The 22982-nt window shown below is 45.6% G+C and overlaps 1 protein-coding gene across 1 annotated transcript in view; it reads right to left on the bottom strand.

The window, feature by feature from the left end:
* PTPRT (protein tyrosine phosphatase receptor type T) overlaps positions 1–22982 on the bottom strand; it is an 890723-nt gene that overhangs the window by 154651 nt on the left and 713090 nt on the right. The window contains exons 15-16 of the mRNA XM_075527730.1: positions 18488–18623; positions 3649–3678 (exon numbers count right to left, since the gene is read on the bottom strand). Of these exons, the coding sequence (XP_075383845.1) occupies positions 3649–3678; positions 18488–18623 (166 nt within the window). The remainder of the gene's footprint in view (positions 1–3648; positions 3679–18487; positions 18624–22982) is intronic.

Below are 22982 nucleotides of genomic sequence, written 5' to 3'. Positions count from 1 at the left end.
GTTCCCAACTATCATGATCCCAATTCTACCTTACATATCCAGCTGGACCGGAGGGTGTACACTGGCACAGACAGGAACTGGAAATAGTGAGAGTGTCAATACCGGGAGGGTGGAGGGAAGGTGAGGGAGAAAGGGGGAACTGATTACAAAGTCTACATATAACCTCCTCCCTGGGGGACGGACTGCGGAGAAGTAGGTGAGAGAAGACATCAGATGGTATAAGATATGACAAAATAATAATGATCTATAAATTCTCAAGGGGTCATGGGGAAGGGGGGAGTGGGGAGGGAGGGGAAAAATGAGAAGCTTATACCAAGGGCTCAAGTAGAAAGCAAATGTTTGGAGAATGATGATGGCAACAAATGTACAAATGTGTTTGACACAATGGATATATGTATGGATTGTGATAAGAGTTGTATGGGCCCCAAATAAAATGATTAAAAATTATTTGGGGTTCGCTGAATATAAAATTAGGAACGTTATTATGGAATCCTGTGTCCCATCCAGACACTTCTTCGTTTCACTCTCTGGCAATCTGTGACCAAGAACTCCAAGTCTGCACCAATTAAAAATCCCTTCTTTGCCATGGCATTTGCATATTCTGTCGGTTACCTCATTGCTGTTCACCTGGAACTCCCCCAGTGCCCAGCACAGAGCATGGTACCAAGTTTAAAGACTGTGTCTTCAAACAGTCCTGTGGGGAGAGGTGCCAGAGAGTGCAATGGATCATTGTAGTGCATGGATTAGTCCCATAGGGTTTCCGTTCTTTTCGTGGCATTTATCATACACGGTAATTACTGTATTCATGTATTCGTTATATAATTGCACCATTTGAACATAAGCATGTAAACTCCCAGAAAGCCCAGGCCATGATGGTTGGCTTTTGGCTCTGTCTCCAGGACGGGGCATAATGCTGGGCACAGGGAAGGTATTGCATTAACTTTTAACAAGTGAAAGAATGAAAGCTGATTAATCCTAGAGTGTGAGGTTGGACCAAATGGTTGTCGTGATTTGCTATGGCGGAAGCATCCCTGCAGGGTTTAGTACCTGCAGCCAGGTGGCCAGCACAGCGACTTGAATCATTCCACCCAAACAACCATGCCTTAGGACCATGGCTTCTCCACTTCCATTTCTCATCCCATAGACTGATGCGGCTAGCTGTCAATTTTCAAATATTCCAGGCATCTCTGTAGAGGCCACAGGCTTTCCTATTGTCCAAACTCTAATGGTCATTGTCACCCATTTAAGTTGGGTCCATGTTCCCATTTTAAAGGCAATTAAGCTAAGTTTCTGGGCTTGAATATTTGTGGTAGGGGTAAAAGTACAGCGAGTGACCTTTGACTGTGACTTGCCACCCATCTATCCCACCCCCAGCTCAAAAAGGCACAGGCACCCAGCACACACCCAGCCTTGCTGCTCAATCCCTCTCCATGCTCTCCTGCAAACAGCTGACCCTTGGCTATACCTTGGGCCCAAGAGTGTTAATACAGGCTTATTACTGTTTGAGCAGGGCCTTCCAGGGCCCTGAGTACCCAGGGTATGGTCTAGAAGGGACACCTCATCCCCTTGGCCCCACAGACTCCTGTTCTCTGCTGTGGAGTATAGAGGCAGAGGACCAACTGAATGGTGCCCTGGTTGCTGGTGTCTAAAAGCAGCCCTCTAGAAGACATATTTGCTGAGGGATGCACAGTGTGCAGACAGCAGACTCAGGACTCTAGCTGAGAGTCTCTTCTGTCAAGGTCTTGTTATTATCCCTTCGTGACATGTCTACCAACCCTGTGGAACACCGATGCCTTAAGAATCCTTGGGAGGGAAAAAAACAAGAAGAAGAAGAATCCCTGGGAGACCAGAGAATTCCTTGGGGCTACCATTACCACTCTAGTTCCTTCTGCTTTCTTTCCAGGGAAAGGAAATAAAAATGACATTTCATGAGTGCCAATTTTGTTCCAGGCACTTAAAAAAAATCAGCATTCCTCTTCAAGTAAATCTCGGAGTCAAGCACGATTACTCCCCTTTTAGTGTTAAGAGAAATTAAGTTTCAAAGGGTCTAGAAAATAATCTCAAGGCTGCGTAGCTGGTTCATGCTAGAGATGGGACATGGACTCAGGGCGCTATGACCCCGAAGCTTTTTCCCCTCATACCAACACCATGCCATCGTTGTCAAAACTGCGTGCCTTTGCGCAGGCTGTTCCTCCTGCTCACCGTTTTCCAATATTAGGTTCTGTGTTGTGTGTATGTATGAAGTGCTGTCAAGGCAGTTCTGACTCATAGTGACCCTGTGTACAACCGAATGAAACACCACTCGGTCCTGTGCCAGGCTCACAATTACTCTGATGGGTTCAGCCATCTCTATACACATGGACAGCTATCTTTCCCCTCATTAAAATGTTAGCCAGTCAACTGAGCGCTCCTATACGGCAGTGTGCACAGGCACCTCTCAGCCAACACCTCAGCGATGTGATTTTATACTAGTCTTTCAAATAGGCTTTAGCATCTTGAGGGGTGGGTTCAAAGTTCTAGTCATCTGTCCATCCACCATGTCTGGAACACAATGGACGTGCTCGATCCATACTTGTCAACTAGATTCATGAACAAATGATGTGAATTCTCTGCTATCTCCAGGGTGGGCAGTGGGAGTGCGTAACATGGTGGTAGCGGTAGCAGAATTCTCTGTTTATTTCTAGGACCTCTAGATCTTTGTCCTCAAGCACGGAGCAGAGGGGCTGGGGCAGTCTCTGGCTGATTCTGTCCTCACCTGCAAAGACTTCAGAAGATGAGCACCCACAGGCATGGCCTGGTTCGCAGGGCTGGCATCTCCAAGGATAGGCGAAGGCATGCAGTGGTGGGCAATGCGTTTGACAGGAACAGATGCCCCGCATTATACTTCCCCCCCTCCTTTGATAACTGGGTGTGTGCTAAGCTCATATGACTTCTCTGCACCTCCATGGCCAAAGATGCAAAACCAACAGTAAGTGTGTGCAACAAATTCAGGGACTTTCTAACTCTTTAACTCTATTTTAAAGAGTCTTCCCATGTTACGCTCGTGTTTTGAAAATGTGTGGCTTAATTAAGAGGAAAAAAAGATGGGCAATTAACCACTGATAATGTCCAACTGAATACGCCGACAGCACGGGCAACTAATGTTAAATATCAAACCGGGATCATTCCAGCACCAAACAAAGAACTTGGATGGATGTTTCTGTCACCTGTGAACTTGGTTCTAGACAAAGTCATGACTCCCCAGAGACTTTCTGAGATGGGAAAAAACACCTTATGAATTCCTTTCAAAACATTGCGTCCCAGGGCTAAGGAGACCCCAGTGAACCCAAAGTCACTGAGATCTGTGATGCGTTGTATTTAAGTCCTGCCGGAGGATGAGACCCATCTCACTGGAATTAGGAGATTCCTAGCCAGAAGACTGCAGTCACAAAGGTAGGAGAGACCGGGATGGCAGAAACACAACAAACAAGATCCAGGACAGTGCATTTTCAAATGGAAAACATTTACACAAAATAAAAACGCTGGGGCTATCGATGACTTAGATGGAAGTAGACATGAGTGACTAATAGACACTGGATGGGTGCAGGAAAGGCATGCTACAGGTTCCCTGACAGAGCACAAAGCAAAGTTAACCAGCTCGATACTTACAAGTAATAGGAGTAGGAATAAGCATTTCTTCTATGTATTGATGGGCAGTCAGATGAAGGAAATGTCCAAAAAGGGGGGAAAAAAGAAAAGACAAACAAACAAGAATTAGATTTGTATGAAATCTTGATTCTTAGAAATGCACATAGTTAGTATTTCTGCATCCCTCCTTTGCGGGGTGGGGGAGGGGTGGAGCTGTCCCTGGGTGATGCCAGCCAATGGCGGGGCAGTCAGCTAGTAACAAAGAGGTTGGCTGGTCAAATCCACCTCGTGGGACCTTGGAAGACACAGCAGGTGGTACCCTTCTGAAGGTCACAACTTGGAAAACCCTATGGCGCAGTTTTACCCTGTACACAAAGGGTCACCGCGGGTGGGAATTGCCCTGGTGGCAACTAAAAACAGCGTGTTCAAGGAGATGCAAGTGTCCCTCCTTATCATTTTCACCGACACTTTCAGTAAGGAAAGAAACGAGACAGACCTCTCTTGTGATGGGGAAACCACTACCTCAGAGCGGGAGCCAAGGCTCACGTTGATTATTTTCTTTGAAAGCTCTTCCTGATGGTCAACTGAAATGATTGTCCTTGTTTCTGGTCTTGGGTCGGTTTTCTGCGACCTCCTAGAACTAGTTCGTCTCTCTTGCACATGACCTTGCTTCCATGAGCTGAGGAAACTCATAATGATGCTTCTGTTGTCTTTAGCTCTGGCAAGATCATAGCGCCATCTATTTCTGTAAGGTCATGCAAGGGTATGGACGTTGCACACCCAGCTCTCCAGGTGACTCCTCTCCCAGCCATCCTTCCCACCAGGACTCGTGCCTGTGTGCCGTGCCCTCCCACACCGAATCAAGGCTGCCACCGTGTCCAATAGGATGTGGTAGGAGTGCAGTCCTGGACATTTTCAGGATAAGCCAAAAAGTAGCGTTGCAGCTCTCTTCAGGCCTCTTAGAACACGCTTGGAATCTTGAGTCCCAGGTAAAAAGCCCAATTTCCCTCAGTCTGCTGTGATGGAGAGACCACATGGAGGGGTCCCATGGAGATTCCCTGATATGACGTCAAGATCAAGAGATGGCCTATCAGCCCCAACCTCCAAGTTACCCCAGCTAAGACTCTGGGTACTATGGAAAAGGGACAAGTCATTCTCATCAGGTCCTGTCCCAAATGCAGATCTATGAAAACAAATCCCTGCCATTCTTTTAAGCCACTACCTTTTGAGATAGTTTGTTATGCAGAAAAAGACCGCAAGGACAAAATGTAAATGTCATCCTAAATGAGCATCGCACTGAAGGCAGGAGTTCCGATGTTCAATGTGAACAACCTCTCATGAGAATCAACTCTCTGAGCTTCCCTTTCCTCATTCCTAGGAGGGTTGAACAGGATCAGGAGTGTTCAAACTGTGCTCCCAGGAGTCCCAAGATTCTTTAGCTCAGCCTCCTTGTCATGGTGAGAGGAGGGCGGAAGGCAAGCAGGTAGACAGCTGCTGGTCCCCCACCCTCTAGCCATGTTAGCCCGAGTGCCTCCATTTTCATCTGTTTTTAAATTAGAGTTTCAACCTAAAATTTCATATGACAAAGCAGACCACTGTCTAAAAAGATTCTTGAAAAACAAATCACAGCTTTCAATTGCTTTCTGAAGTCTCTTCTAGATCTTGGTTTCTGAACAATAATAAAAAAATCAAACCAGTCCATGATATGACCTTTTCTATAACATTCTCATCTTGTCGAGAAATAAATAGAAATCCTTTCATTTCACATCAGATGGAGCTATACTGACACTAAGTGATACATTTGTAGATTGAGAAAAATTGCTGAATAATTCAGATCCCCAAATATCCATTTGCGTAGACAAGAATAGTTTCCCCTCCTCTTGAGTTATTTGGTTAATTGTAACCATTATTCAGTTTGTTTGGCACAGGAAAATACAATTTTCATCTCAACAGAGTGGGAATATATCCTCAGAGCCTAAAAGTTCCCCATTCTATAGAAAGTTGCCCAAACCCACTGGGCAGGATGCTTTCTAGAATTTCTCCTTCTTATCAGTTGAGCCCAATCCCAGAATTTCAGAGGGAAAGTGACTCTGAGAGACAAGGAGCTTTGACAGAAAAGAAGCCCACATATCCTTTAAGGCTGATCTTGGAAAGTTAACCAGCTGACGTTGCACCACTGGGCCACGGTGCAACATCTGGCCACCCACACACATGGAAGGAATGAACAGTGCTCCTAGAGGAGGAACAAGAGCAAAGAACTTGGCACTTATGGATGGATCCTGAAAGAGCAAGTCACTGACCCTCTTTATTGGCCATGTAGGTTGGCACATGACAGTCCACCATTTCAGCAGGTAGACTCTCCTGAGCAAGAACCAATGCTGCTGAAGGAAGAACTGGGCGCCAGGAACTGTCGGACTACCCACTGAAAAGTTTCAGGAAACCGAAGAAGCACTCACTTGGCTAGGCAAGGACATTTGGAAGACAGCTACCGGGCCAACTGACTGGAAGAGATCCATATTTGTGCCCAGTGCAAAGAAAGGTGACCCAACAGAATGCTCAAAATATAGCAAGATATTGATATTATGCACAAGTAAAATTTTGCAGAATATCATCCCATGGCACTTGCAGCAGTACATTGACAGGGAACTGCCAGAAGTTCAGGATTCAGCAGAAGACGTGGAACAAGGGATATCATTGCTGATGTCAGATATATCGTGGCTGAAAGCAGAGAACACCGGAAAGATGTTTACATGTGTTTTATTGACTATGCAGCAGCATTCGACAGTGTGGACCATAATAAACTATGGATAACCTCGAGAAGAATGGAATTCTGGAATATTTCATTGTGCTCATTCACAACTTGTATATAGTTTAAGAGGCAGGTGTATGAATGAATAAGGGAATATTGCATGGTGTAAAACCAGGAAAGGTGTGCTATAGGGTGTATCCTCTTAACATACTTGCTCAATCTATACACTTAGTAAATCATCATAGAAGCAGAGTGTGGCATCAGGATTGGAGGGAGGCTTATTAGTAACCTGTGATATGCACATGACACAACCTTTCTTGCTGAAAGTGAAGGAGGACTTGAAGCATTTGCTGATGAAGATCAAGGATTGTAGCCTTCAGCATGGATTACAACCTAATGTAAGGAAGATCAAAATCCTCACAACTAGACCAGTGGGTAACATCCTGAAAAATGGAGAATAGGTTGAAGTTGTCAAGGATTTTCTCTTACTTGGATCCACAATCAATGCTCGTCAACGTAGCAGTCAAGAGATCAAAAGACAAGTTGCATTAGGTCAGTCTGCTGCACAGACCTCTTTAGAGTACGGAAGAGCATAAATGTTACTTTGATGGTTAAGGTACACCTGACCCCAGAGATGGTATTCTCCATCGCATCATATGCAGGTGAAAATTGTACATTGAATAACAAAGACTGTAGATGAACCAATGCTTTTGAATTGTGGTGCTGGCAAAGAATATTGAAAGTATTATAGACTGCTAAAAGGACAAACTGATTTGTTTCGGAAAAAGTAAGGCCAGAGTACTCCCTAGAGGAAAAGATGGCAAGACTTGGTCTTGCATACTTTGGACTTATTGTCAGGTGAGACCAGTCCTTGGAGAAGGCCATCATGTTTAGAAGAGAAAGGCCCCTGAGCAAGATGGGTTGACACAGTGGCTGCATTCATAGGTTCAGGCATAGGAAGAATTCTGAGTATGGTGCAGGACTGTGCGGGGTTTTGTTCCTTTGTTCATAGGATTGCTATAGATCAGAGACAAATCAATGGCCCACAACAACAACAACAACAACAACAGATTGGCACTAAAAGGAGATTGCTCTTCAGTGCTGTCCTTGTGGTCCAGGGTCTATACAGGTGATTCCTCAGGAACAAGAAAGCCCAGGATACATTTGATAAAGAAGAGTACTAGATAACTCAGCCCACCATGTTGTCAAAGCCAAGATCACAGTCTTCCTTGCATTTGCTCACAGTGACACACTGGACACGTTGGTTCATCTCTCTGACCTTGCTTCCTGGTCCATAGACAAAGGCTGGGGGGGGGGGGTGACACAGCTGACTGCAAGCTCACAGTGCTTTAAAGAGTGGAGAGATGGTGAGTGACTGCATCCCAGCATAAGGACTCAGTCACTGCATAGCTTTGAGCAATTCATGATGTCTGGGTGTGTTTCTCCATCACAAGGCTGAGGACAACAGTTACATATTCACAAGAATTCTTGTGGGCATTCATATCGGATTGTATTACTCTAAGTTATATACATATTACATGTGAGGTATAGAAAATATTTCATTTAAGTGATATAAACCCACACCAGTATTGTTGTTTGTAGGTGCCTTTAAGTCAGTGGCAAGTCAGTAACCCTATGGCCAACAGAAGGCACTACTGCCTGGTCCTTTGGCATCCACACCATCTTTGCTTCGTGTGAGCCCATTGCTCTACTCACAGTGTCAATTCTTCTCATTAGTCTTCCTCCCTTTTGCTGACAATTTGTCATGACGATGGCCTTCTCCACGGACTAATCCCTCCTGACAACCTGTCCAAAGCATGCGAGACAAAGTCTTGCTTTCTTTACTTCTAAGGAACACTTACTCTGGCTGTACTTTGCCAACACTGATTTACTCATTTTTTGGCATTCCATCGTGTATTCAAGAGCCTTTACTAACACCACAGTTCAAATGCATGGATTCTACCGCAGTCGTCCTTATTCATTGTCCAGTTTTCACACGCGTATGAGGTGATTGGAAATACTATGGCTTGGGTCAGGTGCATCATAGTCTTCAAAGTGAAGTCTTTGCTCTTTAACACTGTAAACAAGTCCTGTGTGGCAGATTTACCCCAGGCAGTGTATTGTTTGATTTCTTGACTGCTGCTTCCATGAGGTTGATTATGTATCCAAGTAAAATGAAATCTTTGGCAACTTCAGTCTTTTCTCTGTTTATCAGGATATTACATATGGTTCCAGTTGATCTAATTTTGTTTTCTTTATATTGAGTTATAATCCCTACTGAAAACTATAGTCTTTCATTTTGGTCAGCAAGTACCTCAAATTACCCCTCACTTTCAGCAAATCATGTTTGTCATCTGCATATTGCAGGTTGTTTATGAACCTTCTATCCTGATGTCATGTTCTTCTTCATATAGTTTAGTTTCTGGGATTATTTGCTCAGCATACCAATTGATAGAATACAAACCTGACACACATATCTTCTCATTTTAAACCATGTGTTGTTTCCTTGCTTTGTTAAAGAAGAACTGTCTCTTGACCCATGTATAGGTTCTACACCGGCACAATAAGTGTTTTGGAATTCCCATTCTTTTCAATATTATCCATTGTTTGTTATGATCCAAACAATCAACCGTGTTTGCATAGCCAATAAGACCAAGCACGCATCTTTCTGATATTCTCTATCTTCAGTTGAGATCCATCTGCTATCATCCATTCCATGTCCTATTCTGAATCCATCTTGAAATTCTGTCAATTCTCTGCCAATGAGTTGTTGCACCATTTAAAAATTATTTTCAGCAAAAATGTTACTTGTATGTGATAGTAATATATTGTGCAATAATTTCCACATTCTAACAAATCTCTCTTTTCTTTGGAATGAGCACAAATATGGATTTCTCCTAATCAGTTGGCCAGGTAGCACTTTTCCAAAGTTCTTAGGAGAGATGAAGAAGAACCTTTAGTTCTGTCTCCATTTGTTAAAACATTTCAATTGGCATTCTGTCAATTCCTCAGGCCTTTCATCAGCATCTTCCGTGCAGCTTAGACTTCTTCCTTCAATATCATCCATTCTTGATCATATGCAACCTCCTGAAGTGACTGAAGACAGACCAGTTCTTCTTGGTACTCTTTGTAATCCCTCCATCTTCCTTTGCTGATTCTTGCATCCTTCAATATTTTCCTCATAGAATTCTTCAATTTGCAACATGAGGCTTGACATAACTCTAAATGTGTCATATTAATTTAACCATCTGGAATATTGTTTTCCTCAATAAGGGGTGGTTTACTATCTTGTCCTCAGATGTAAGGTTTGCTGTTGCTCATTGTTGGTCACCAGGGATAAAGTGTTCATTATTAAAAATTGCAAGATGATAATAAAAACCCGTATGGAGCACTTTCTATGTACCAAGTATTGTTCTCCGTTCTTGATGTACATCCCCGTTTTACAGATGAGGGAAATGGGGTCAGCGAATAAGTATCATGCATAAGATCACACAAATATGAACTGGACTTGGAAGTTTAAAAGTTGGCTCAAAAATGCATGCTCTGGACCACCAGCCTGTGTTGCCTCTGAGGAAGGGAGAAAACAGGTGCATCTTGAACACTACAGTGAGTCAGGTACAGATATGCCCCAACTTCCTATGTGTTCCATCCCCCGCACATCGCTGTAAAGCGAGCCTTCTCATCTTTGGTTGAATAATTTGAGGCTTTAATTTGACTCCTCACCAGGTCAAAGGTTTAGTGTCTCTTTGCATCAACTGCAATGCCTGCATCTTGAGCGAATGGTTCCCACACTGTCATGAGACAACTCATCTTAGACCTTGGTGTGGATTAAACTCTCTAGACTGACTTTTATACATGGATCATTCTCGATGTGTCTCTTCCTGGGATCCTTCCTTATTGTAATGCATTTACTTCCTTAGCTACAAGCCCCTCTCCCAAATAGGGACTCTGCCTTATACTGGATAGCACTTAATGCCAGTGTCATCCCTGATCCAAATTCAAGGAAGCTCCAGAAAGATGGTGACTGACCACTTTGTATTAATTGATCATCTTTTATTAATAAGTTGCAAAACCTTCCAGAGCAAGGACCATAGTTATTTACTCTGTGACCCCAAAAGAGTAGACATGCGTTTTCCTCTAAGGCTCAAGGAAGATTTACTGAAGGTCTCAATTTACAAGGGTACAGTGATATTGCAAGTAACAGGTTGCCTAGAATCAAAGATCCGGAGCAGGAAGACAGCTGCATTTAGGAAACAACAACCCGAACCTTAATAAATCACATACTGCTGAAACTTCTTTTCAGCAAGCTGACAAGATTGACTTCAGGCAAAGTTTCTCTTTCTTCCATGCCATTTAAAGAGAACTAGGCTGTATAACCATCCATGTGACCATCCACCCATCCATCTGGCTAAGCCCATAATGCCACCCATCCAACTATTCATTCACCCAGCAATATATTTGTCTATCCATCTACCCTATAAACAAACTCACCCACTTATCCATCCATCCATTTACTCAGCAATCCATCAAGTCATCCATGTATCTAACCCACAACCCCACCCACTCATCTATCTATATCTATCTATCATCTATTTATCCATCCATCCATCCATTCATCCATCCACTCAACAATCCATCCATCATCTACTCAATCATCTTTCCATCATTAATTCAGCAAAAAGTTCTGACAGGCCTACTATAGACATATCTCTGCTAAGAGCTAGAAAGACGAATTAGATTCTAATCCACTCCACTTATCTGATGGGAGATCCAGACAAGAAAATTATAAAAGAGATGATGATAATAGCTACCGTTTAAATACTGGGAGTTCACATATGTGTCATACATCATTAAATTAAAAAAATTTATTTAATTCTTGAAACACCCATGCTGAGTACTATTATCCCTGTTTTACAGACAAGGAAAGTGAGGCCCTGAGAGACTAAATCATTTTCTCAAGCTCACGTAGTTGCCAAATGGCATGGCAGGGATTCGCTTTCACTAGCCTGATGTAGAGAGCCTGCGTTAATAACTACTGTCAAATGGTCTTCCGAAGTGAAGAGTGCTGCGATGGGGAAAGTAGGGGGGAGCACTATGAGCCCATATTTCAGAGGAAGGTTGAGTGGTTGCCCAAGTGGGAGCACACAGAAGCAGGGTTTACTTCTTAGAGAACGTGGCAGGGAGGAACCGAGAATGGGCAAATAGGATGACGCCGTTAGTTTGGGCTGCTTTTCTGTCTCAAATCACCACTCAAAATTGGGTCACGCAATTTAGCATCTTTAAGTTGTGTTTTCTAGTCTATCCAGGTTGGACAGAGTCGAAGAATGTGGGCCCCATTATTAGATTAGCCAAGCTAGATACCCAGCTTTGTCACTTGTTAGTGATGCTATCTGGGAGTCTTTAGCTCGATGTGCTAATTGTAGCATAACCAACACACATGGCCTCTTTTAATTCACTCACTAGTTCGTTGTTCTTATGGTCTTTTTGTTTATAATTTTTTGGGATAGACTGTGTGTCCCCTGAGGGTTGAGCCCACTTTTGGATTTACCATCCCAACCATGGGACTTGGTGTACCGTTGACACTCAGTGTGGATGCTCAGGTTCCAAGTGACAGATAAGTGGATCTGTCACACTTGCTTTCATTTCACTGTACTCTACCATTTATCATGGTTTTTTTGAGGGGGCGGGGATTTGCCATAGCTACCAGGCACATTTGAGAGACTGATGGTCAAGTAGAGGAGATCAGATATAAATGAAAACTACACAGACAGAACATAACCGCTGATCTCAGTGAGGCGATCCAGACAGAGAAGCGATGGTGCCTGGACTGGAGGTTGGGAGGGCTTAGTGGAGGAGAGGTTTCTGTTTTAGGTCCACCTTTAAAACGAGCAATATCTAGTCACACGAGGAAGTGTAAAGCACAGGTGTTGAATGAGGAGGAAACTCCATAAATAACGCTATTGAAGTGGAAGTTAAGCAGTTGGGAAACATGCCAGGGTCACATTGAGCATTGGGACAGTGTAACTTGACAAGGTTTCCCAGGTGACTATCTATCCCACCATCCTGCAAACGATTATTCAAGAGAAGAGAAGCCATCAAAGGACTCTAGAGAGCAGGCTTGGAGGTCTCAGTCTTGTTTTGAAACATAGGCTCCGGCTGGGGGATGAGGCCGAGTGAGGTAAGTCAGCGAGGAGATTCATATAATCGAGCTACATAGGCTTCAGCAGAAATAAGGCGCTGGAGAGAGGGGAGGGGATGTGATTATGATGATGTGAAAATGTAAGATCAGGAGAAGCCAAGGTAATGGAAATCCAGAAGTTTGGCTGATGGAGTGGGAGGTAGTCCTGACACTAAGATGGGGATGTAGAATTAGGGGTTGAGGTGATGAATTTGACTTCGATATAAAGAATCTGAAAGATTTTCAAGGTAGATGTCCAGAGGCAAACGACACAGGGCAATATACCTGAACCTGGGTCTCCTTTTTTCTAATCCAGAATTTGCTTCTCACTTCCCATGGACAATAGATTTGAAGTTAGAAGTGCGGGCTCTGGAATCACATAGCCTTGGGTGCATCTCAACTTTTCTTAAGGTTTGGGCAGGTCATGTAAGCTCTCTGAAGCTCAGTTAGTTTATCTCAAAGACAGGGATATCAATAGTATCCTTAGTATGCTTATTCTGAGGATTAAAATGAGAGTGAGGAGCATTTACATGGAAGTTGACAAATTAGCTGGATCCGTGTGGAAGTAGGAGCTGTGGCAACATGTTAGTGCTGAGTTTGGAGCTGGCGACCAAGTCAGGTTGGGGTCATGAATGAGATGAATGTCTACACTGATCTTGCACGTGGTAATTCCTTCAGCAGGTACAAGAAACCAAACGTATTCCAGGCCACCAGCTCTTTTGATTTTCAGTACAGCACCATGAGCTTGACTGCATCCCACAGATGAGAAAGCCAAGAGTAGGATTGGTTAACAGTGAGCAAATGGGAATATATAGAATTAGATTCTGTTTTTCTTATTCCTAATCCCTAGAGACAAGGTATCTGTACCGATTAAACCGGTAGCTCCTGGAGGGGGAAGCCCATCCCTGACTTATCTCTGGGAGCCCAGGGCCAAGACTGGACAGGAAGAGAGAGAAGGCTGTCCTAAGGACACTGAAGCACAGAGCTTGGAGGGTGGGAGTTGGTTGTGCTTCCTGTGCCTCGAGTGGCTAATGCCTCTCATCCCATGCCACGGAGCAGTACCAGTGTCTTCATTCTAAATAATGCCTCTTGCCCAAACAGAGACGGGAACATAAGCCTCCCAGGATGTACTGCTAATGATGAGGGCACGGGGCCTACTGCAAATCATGAAACTCAAAGTGCACCTAGCGATGTACCTAGATCTTAAAGTAGACTTCTGTTTATCAAAGCCATGACATTTCAAATGCATTCTTGGCAAAATTCTTTCTTGGGTAGTCGAGAAAGATGTTCACACTGGGCCAAGAGGGGCTGGGTGGGAGGAGAAAGGAGCTAACGGGAGTGGGTGGTACGATGGGTGGTGGCTGGCTTAGATTATCTCCTTCAAGGCCACCTAGAGTTCAGGTGAAGAAAAAGAAGGGGTGGCAAGGCTAGTGTAGGATGCAGGCAGCTCTTGGGAGGGCACATTTAGATGTTCTTAATTGGCTTCTGGTACTCATGCACAAGTAGATCTCTAGACCTCAAGCCTTGGGGGACCATACTCAGACTCCAGGGAGGGCTCCCCAATTGGAATAAATAAAACGTGTGGACCTATTCAGATAGGTCTACAACACACCCACAGATATGAGGGTATAGAACTTCTCATCGATGAGTAGCTAATAAACACCCTTTCCCATCAAGATACAAAGCCATGGCAATGTACTGGTTACACGTGGCTGCAATCTGCATGGTCAATTCCAAACCACCAGCAGCTCCTAGGGAGGAAGACTGGGCTTTCTACTTCCCTAAACCACGATTGTTTCAGAAACTCACAGACGATCGCTTTTGGGTCAGCACTGACTCCATGGGGGTGAGTTTGAGGGAGAGCCATCCAGGCACACTGGCTGAGGTTTCAATTTCAGGTATTAAGCCAAGGAACTACAGGGGTGAATGAGTGCCTTTGACTGCTCATTCTTGTAGAGGAGGATGTGGCAAGGGGACGTGGTAAGGGAGGGAAATGACCAGGATTAGGGGACTCAGCCTGTGAGGAGAGTTTCAGAACCCAAAGTATTACTCATGAAAGGAAGTATGTTTTACTATATAATGTCATAGGAAAGCCCATTCTAGAATATTTTGCGACCTAGATGTGACTGATAGATAGATAGATACAGGAGAACAAGATGGAGTCATTATCCAATGTTAGTATCTAGAATATATGCAGAACTCTTTGAGCTAATAAAACACGACAAATGACAAATGCTCACTCATAAGGAACTGACAACACATAAACAGTGGTGCATCTGCGAATGGCACACAGACTTGGTTTCTTAGTGCTGCTGGAACAGAAAACCCACACGTGGATAACTGTTGAATAGAAGTTTTTTTCTCTCAGTGTAGGTGGCAGTGGCTCTAGGAAAAGGCTTTCTCTCTGTTGGTTCTGGAACCAAATCTTTGTCTTTTTATTTTATTTTTTTGTTTTGTTTCCAGACACATATTTTGTAGTGAACTTGGTTAGAATCGTGTTGGTTACTAACACTATCAAGGAGGGTCTCTGAGTTTTCATCTTTTAATACTTGTATAATCCTGTGTGACCCCTTAAGGCCATGATTGGGTATGGTCCCACATGCGAAAATGCCCACTCCCAGCGGCCAAGGGCAATACAAAAAAATCCCAAGCTTGAGTGTGCATCTTTTGTAAACCACATGGGAATCCCATTTGATTCAGCCCTAACATGCATCTCCCTTTTGTAGCCTTTCATCTTTCAAGATCCCCTCCAATTACAAAACCAAGCCAAATAACAATTACAAACCACCACAAAAATCTCCCAGGCTTTGTTGAAAAAGTCCCCTCGTTCTTTGATCTCCTCTTCCTTACCCACTGTTTTTTATGAATATCAAATAATATCGCTTCTTTAATTAAGCCCATGCCTTTGTCCTCTGTATCTTTAGCCCATTCTCTGCCAGCTTCCCAGTTCTGTATCACAAAAGGAAAGCACTAACAGGAAGAGAAAGAAGCTCTTTGGAGAATTACAATGATGCCCAAAGGCTGAAGTGGTGAATTCTTCAGAGGAGGGGGGCAGGGTGTATCTTTCCTGTTTTGGGAACATTTGTGGCTACAACTTTAGAGAAGACTGAGTCAGTTGAATCCACTTCCTCCAGAGAAAACAGGGAGCCACTGTTTCCATGCACCTGGAGGGCAGGGAGAAAACCCGGGAAAGCTCAAGCTAGGGAAGGGGTGGGTGGTATTGAAGCTTTGATGGTTCTTAGATCCATGAACCACAGGACTCGATGTCATATGGGAGAGATGTTAACACTAGGCCCCTGAGCTGGGACGCTTTGCCTACTAGTTGGGTGTTTCTTTCTTTCAATCTCTCTTTCCAATAGGTAATTGTGGACGGGATTCTGAGCGGGAGTAAATGAGTGACAGCAGACTCAGTTGACCAACAGAGTGTCTCCCATATTGGTAGGTGGGGTTAGAGACACAGAAGAAGGAGCTTCTCTATCCTTCTGGGTGCTGTGGCTACTTCTAAACACCAGAGGACATTGTAGGTTCATGGAAAGAGCATCCCTTTCTTTTGACTGTACTCTCCCTTATCCATCTGAATCACATCCCCATCAACGAAGTCAGCAAGATGTCTAATTTTTTTCTCTAAAGCAGTGGTTCGCAACCTCCCTAATGCCGTGACCCTTTAATACAGCTCCTCATGTTGTGGTGAATGCCCAACCATAAAATTATTTTCGTTGCTACTTCATCACTGTCATTTTCCTACTGTTATGAATTGGGCGACCCCTGTAAAAGGGTCATTGGAACCCCAAAGGGGGTCATGACCCCACATTGAGAACCGCTGCTCTAAAGGCTTTTGGAGATCTAGACACCAATCCGCAGCCCTCCCCTTGCCCGCCCCCATTGACAAAATGTCTGAGTTTTGTTCTCTTGAGAAGTGGTCACCACACATGGATCCGGTCTGACGCCTGGTTTTGCTACAGGTGAGAGATGAGACGGACAAGCAGAAGGGGTTGAAGTCACATCAAGACCTTGCTTGTGCTTGCTCCCACCCTGGAGACAGAAAGCCTTTCCCTCCCTCCTCAAAAGTCACACGTTTCAGAAATAGCTGTTGGGAAGGAAGTGAAATTCCTTCACAGGCTCACAGAGAACAGCGGCGTGGGCTAAGTCAGGCTTTAGAAAGAACAAAATTGGAAGAGCGTGTCTGACTTCCAGATCAGTGGCAAAGAGGGCGAATACTGCACGTCTATCAAAAAGGTTTTTGAGTCTATTAAATCAGTTATGTTTTTTTTTTCAGGTAGACAATCCCAAATTCACTTCTGTCTCTAATGTTCCCGTGACCCTAAGGACGCCAGGGATTGTAGGCAGTGTGCTTAAGGCCCCCGAGAAATCAAAACTCATGCCTAACCTCATGTAAGGCAGCTGGCTGTAAAGATGACCATGTCTCATGGATGATGGTGATGCTAGAATAATGCCATGCTGTCCTTTACCCCTTGGGGGTGCTCTGAACCCAATGTGAATAAAGCACATTCCCTTCACCTAGCCTCACCCACCACAAAACCAGCAGCTGGATAAGAATCTTAAGCCTGACTTCTGGGAGCCTAAGGAAATGAATGATCCTGTTAGGGGAAGGGAGTCAACAGGGGGCACTTCCCGAACCAGAAAATACCCTGGTCAGGAGAACAAGTCCATTCAAAGAGGAGCCATGAAAGACCCCAGGGCATTTCTGTGCCTACATGACTCAGAGAAAGCTGACTGTGCGCGTGTTTCCGAATTCCAGAGGACATAGACCCTTTGTTGTCATTTTGTTTAACTTTCTGCATTTTCCCCTACGGTTAAGGTGGAAGTTGGATTGTGCCTGTGGGTCTTCTTCACCTTGGTTCTGGTCAGAAAGATCATCCAGGAGCGCATTTTACTTTTGCCCAGACATTTCGAGCTGAGGTGCGTCCCACAGCTTGTTTTAAAATGTAAAATGTTCTGTTGGTTGTTATAAGTGGGTGAATGTTCTGTTTGCTGGTTGTTATAAGTGGGTGAATGTTCTGTTTGCTCGGGCAGGCTAGGGAATTGGGGAGGGGGGTGGATGGAGATCAAGTTTGGGTTTGTGGTGTTAACAGGGAGAAGACGGAGACCCCTTCTGGTAGAAGGAGGACAGTAAGCATGGTGATGTAGCGGCTGTCCAGGGGCTGTGGAGAAGTGCACGTTCAGGACAGTGCTAGCTAACAGTCATCCATTGGATTCCCTTTTCCTTTTTGGTCTCTGCAAGCTGTCTGAATGTCCGCTAAACTGCAACGCCACAGTTGTGAATCTGGGCAAGGTGGGAGAAGGCTGCAGCCTTTGCATTTGTGGGCCATGCAGTCTGGAGGAAACAGACACCTTCTGAGACACCATGTTCATGGGCTGGAGATGCCTGTGGAGATGTCCTGTTAGCAGCAACAACCTGTAGGACTTGAAGCAGAAAGGATCGTTCCCTGGGGCCGTTCACACCATCCGGCAGGGGACGGCTTAGGGTCAGCTTGGGGTCCTGCTGCTCTATAACCATTTGATGAGTGGGAAATCGGGTGAATGGAGGTGAGAAAGGCAATGCATTCCTTCCACACATTTATATCGCTGAACTCGGGAGAGTTCCCCTCTAAGGTGAAGGTGTCTAGATGCCTTGACCATTCACAACACAGCTGTTGACTCCAAGAAGCCAAATGGCATGATACCCAGAATCCCCCGATACATCAGGGCGGTCCAAACAAAGGGATCACTGGCCTCCTAAGAAATAAGCCATTCACCAAACAGGAGCATGCACCCTGCAGCACAGACATGATGAGACGCAGGAGACTAGAGAATTTGAGGACCCCCAACAAGCATGTTAGAAGCTCCTCGCTGGATGGGGGCAACCGAACAGGGACCAGACCCCAGGGGAGTACGGGGTCAGCAGAATCTGCAGGGCAGTAGCAGCGACTCACCTCCTTTTGATTGTGAGCATCACCCCCAGGAGAATAATGATGAACATGAGGAGGCCAGCGATCACGCCGGCCATCTTCACGGTGTTGTCCACCTGCTTCTCTGGCTCCACGGTGTTAGAGTTCTGGGTGGAGGCACCTTGGAGGAAAAAGGAGAGAGAGAGAGGGAAAGAGAGGGTGTTAAAAAGGCTGACCCCCCTGACTAAACAGCCATAATAACAGCATCCGTTTCCAGATACGGAGAGCTAGCTAGATGTCAGGCACAGCGCCAAGGGCGTTGTTTAATCTTGAGGATGAATACTTAAGAGGCTGGGATTATCAATCTACCCTCTGCAGATGAAGAAACGGAGGTGCTCAGAGATTCCCTGGGTTCATCAAGGCTGTGTTGGAGCATCTCCCTGATGAGATCAAGCAGGGGTGGGTATTGGAATCCCCGTTTCCTGGTTCGCTCCTTGGATCAAGCCATGGAACTACAGTTCGATCCTTATGTTCATGGATGGGTTTCGAACCCTCCTTCATCCCTTTAGGAAAGGGAACCATACCTTTAGGTCAGAGTCTCACAAGGAAAATATGAGAGATTAAAAAGTAAAATTGTTTGGTTTTGTGCCTTACATGAAATCAATAGTAGTGTAGCAGCACTTCAGTGTATCAAAGGCCGTCCCCTTGGGTTCAGAAGACGTATCCAATTAGGTGCCATTTTTGGAACTGACACCTTTGATGTCAACATGGAGTACATTGATGCTTCTTGTTCTACCAGATCTGAGCTCACGGCCGCAGTTCCAGGCAGAGGGACCTGGGCTACTTGCTCAGCCTGTGTTGGGTGACTTCCTGGCCCCAGCTGGAATCTCCCCCAAAACATTTTGAAAGGTAGATATTGATTTGCCCATCATCACATGGCTGATAAGCCTCAGGGTCAGGGTTCCACATATCTTCTGACACTTGCCTCAATGGTCCAAAAATTTGAATTCAATGTGTGTTTCCCCTCCTCCCTGGGTAATGCACATGATTTGTAGTTTCAACCCAGCAGCACGCAGAAGACAAGCTTGCGGCCTGCTTCTGTAAAGGCCACGACCAAGAAAACCCTGTGGGCCCCAGGCAACTCTAGCACCTGATGAGTTGGAATTCACTGGACACAGTCGTAAAAGACATTCATGATTTGGTTTTGAGTCCCTCGATCATGCTCCCAAATAACTGTGGGGATGGCTGCTGAATGGTCCACCAAGAGTAAACAGCCAAAGATGCCCAAGCCCAGGCTCTTCACGTGCAGCCCAGGGATCAGAGGCCACTTCCCATTCGAGATGCCTATGGGCAACTTTCTGGAGACAGGTCCAGGAGGCAGGCACCTTACGTGAAAGTTCTTCTCTTGCTCTCCATGCTCCCTGGGGTCATGTCTGCCAGCTACAGCTTAGCCTGCACAGCGCCTGTTTCTGGATTCCTTCTAATGTTTCTGCCCCCTCGGCACCAGTCTAAAGCTCCTTCGCTGGCTGCTGGTACCCCTGGGACTGTTTCTCACTCTCTCTTCTAAATCCTGATAGCACTTTGCACACACCTCGCTGTGTTCGTTACCACGACGCACCGGTATTAGTAGTTATTTCTTTACGCAGCCATCTCCGCCAGTCTTCTGCCAGCTCTCCAGAGGGCAGGACTGTGCCTCTGGTGTCTTTGCTCCCCCACCTCCCATGTGAGCACAGCCCTGAGATGTAAGCCCCCCATGGTCACTGAGTCTATTCTCAGAGAGTCCCTGTAGGGCAGAGTAAACCGCTGCTAAAGGTTTCTGAGACTGTACACCTTTCACAGGAGTAGATGACCTCATCTTTCCCCCATTGAGCAGCTGGTGGGCTTGAACGACTCGCTTTGCAGTCAGCAGCACATTGCCTACCCCACTGTACACGTGGACTCCTGGGCATGGAAACAGTGCTCGCTGAAAGCTGATGGTTGGAAGGGTGAGGTCTCTGCCCGCACATATTTGTTCTCAGGGGACCGATTTGCATTTTCTCCTCTTTCAGTCATGTGTTCCCAGAGCTCAGCTGAAACCCAGGCTGAAGGAGGGCTGATGGTCCACAAGCTTTAGTTCTGATTCTCCAGACTCACGCATGTTTACGAACCTCCGAACCAGCCTGCTGCACATTTAGCCCATGCCCTTTAACAGACCTGAGCTCCCACGGTCAGAACCCTTTCCCCAAACTCATTACAACTTAATCAAGTTGGATCTGCTTAGCCAGTCCCTCTAGAGAATGACAAGTCTTCGAGGTCCCTGCAATCCCAGCGTGTAGCAGGACCCTGCCTCCTCAGGATGGTTCCTTAACAGGTGATTACTGAATGGCTTAAAGGGGAGTGAGCCCAACTGCTGGCTTCATGTATTCACCCACTGACTTGCCATGGAGCCCCACCTGCTGCGTGCCAGAATGTGTGGGGCACATGGTTTCTCCTATAAAGACATAGAGGTGCTTTTACCCAGTCCCCCTGGTTGAGGAGAAAAAAGGCAAGGCAAGCTCACCCCAGATCAGGGCTAACTATCAACCAAAATCATGCCTGTTGCCGCCATGTTGATTCCAACTCACGGTGACCCTGTACTTCCCAAGGGGACCCGCCAGCCGCCTGTTTGGCGGTGTTGACCTGACATTCCAGATTAGGGGCTGGTTCCAAGGAGCACCCAGGTAGTCCTCATTGTCCAGTTTGGAGACACGTGATTTCCAGGTACTACAGGCTCATCGCGTTCCCAGCACAAGGGGAAGGCGAGCCTGTCCAAGCACTGTGTCCTCCATGTGGCCGCCGCGTCTCTTGGATTTGGGTTTGGAGGATGTGTTGGTTGGAGAGCATTCACTCGTTGATGGAGGGAAACTACTGAATGCCTGCTAACAGCATTCACTGTGGGGACTGAAAGAAACTCCTGGAAAGACTCTGATCACCCGAGAAGACTATGATTAGTATTCACTTGACCTACAAAGAGTCACACGTCATCTTCTCAAGCAACCCCTGTGTGGCTGCCGTGGGCCAGGCATTTGTAGACATGCTGTGTTTTTCATATCCAACATGCCTACATCCAATAACACGCATAGCACTCCTAGGAAGTGAACACACGAGGGAGTTGTGCTATTTGCAAGCACTATATAACACATGTGTTATTTGCATGAAAATATGGTAGCTCATGTCTTCAAGGAGTCTATAATTAGTATGTATGTGTACGTGTTGATGGGGGGACGGGATGGGGCGTAAAGGATACAGTTGATAAAGGTAGACTCAACAATAGGAAGCTTTCAACTTTGTTAAGGGCTGGAACCCAGGGAGCATGCCGCTTGGAAGCATGACTGAAACTCCGGTGGGAACTGAAGCCGGGAGGAGAGCAGCGAGTGGGAGCCGCACAGGAAACAGCCTGAGCTGGGATGTGTGTGTGGAGGGGTGGGGTGGGGGTGGATGGGGGAAAGGAAGTGGGCGCCTTCAGCCAAGAAGGTGATGCTCTAGAGTGCTATATGAGGAGGCCAGAGGGGTGGACTGAGGGAAGTGCTGGCCAGGGCTGCAGGAGTGAGTCCCCACAGGACATGATGAACCACAGTGGGGATTGTTCTTGGACCCCCCACCTACAATAGCCCCCAAAAAATCAGTGAGAAATTTAAGTGTCGCTCCATCAGTGACCGTGGCCAAATCTGTATTTGAAACAAATCATTGCCACATTGGTGGGTGGAGCCAGAGCAGATAGGGGAGATGAGTTTAAAGGTTAGGGCAGGCCTGGGTGAGCGATGAGCTGCTAGGACGAGCTGATCAATGGCGTGAAGAGAAAAAGGGCAGAGATAATGAATGAAGGAGACAATTAGTTGAAATAGAAATCAATAACAAGTGAGAACTTGTAAGGTTGGCGACACATGTCTAGCGTCACACAGGGTAGGTTATGGAGTTGGAATGAACTTGACAGCTATGGGTTTGGCTTGCTTTGGGGATTCGGGTACCGTTTATGACTGAAAAGCCATGTCAACAATAATGGAATAGGATTAACTTTGGATGTATTTGACCTTGGGAGCTACTAAAATATTGTGGACAGGTACAAATGCAGGTCTGAAATAGGGTATGAGGTAGGGGCGACGGTGTGTGAGTCAAGTATTTGAAACATGAAGCTCAATCCTACACCCAGGGAGAGAAGAGGTTGAAAGGAGAAGCGGAGACTCATGGGTTTGCCATTCTTAGGGCCTAGGTAGAAAAGGGGGCAGAGAAAACTAGCTGGACAGGTAGGAGGCACACCTGGCGAAGTCTAATGTCTTATGACTCAGAGGTGAATAAGGGTGTGGTCAAAGGTGTCCAGTGTTGTTCTAAGGTAGAAGAAATCTCCTTACTTTAAGGACCATGAAGCTCTTGGATGGACGGGAACCAATGAAGGAACATACCTGCGAACCATAGAAGTATGGATGCCCACCGTTTCAAGCTGGCATCTAAAAGGCCAAAGTCCAGGATACTAGACGAATGCACTAAATCCAGTTGCCAGATACCAGAACTCACAGGTTTTCCA

The sequence above is a fragment of the Tenrec ecaudatus genome, chromosome 12, assembly GCF_050624435.1.
Source record: "Tenrec ecaudatus isolate mTenEca1 chromosome 12, mTenEca1.hap1, whole genome shotgun sequence".
Lineage (NCBI taxonomy): Eukaryota > Metazoa > Chordata > Mammalia > Afrosoricida > Tenrecidae > Tenrec > Tenrec ecaudatus.
The sequence above is the reverse complement of the archived record's forward strand: the minus strand, read 5'-3'. Positions and strand labels throughout refer to the sequence as shown.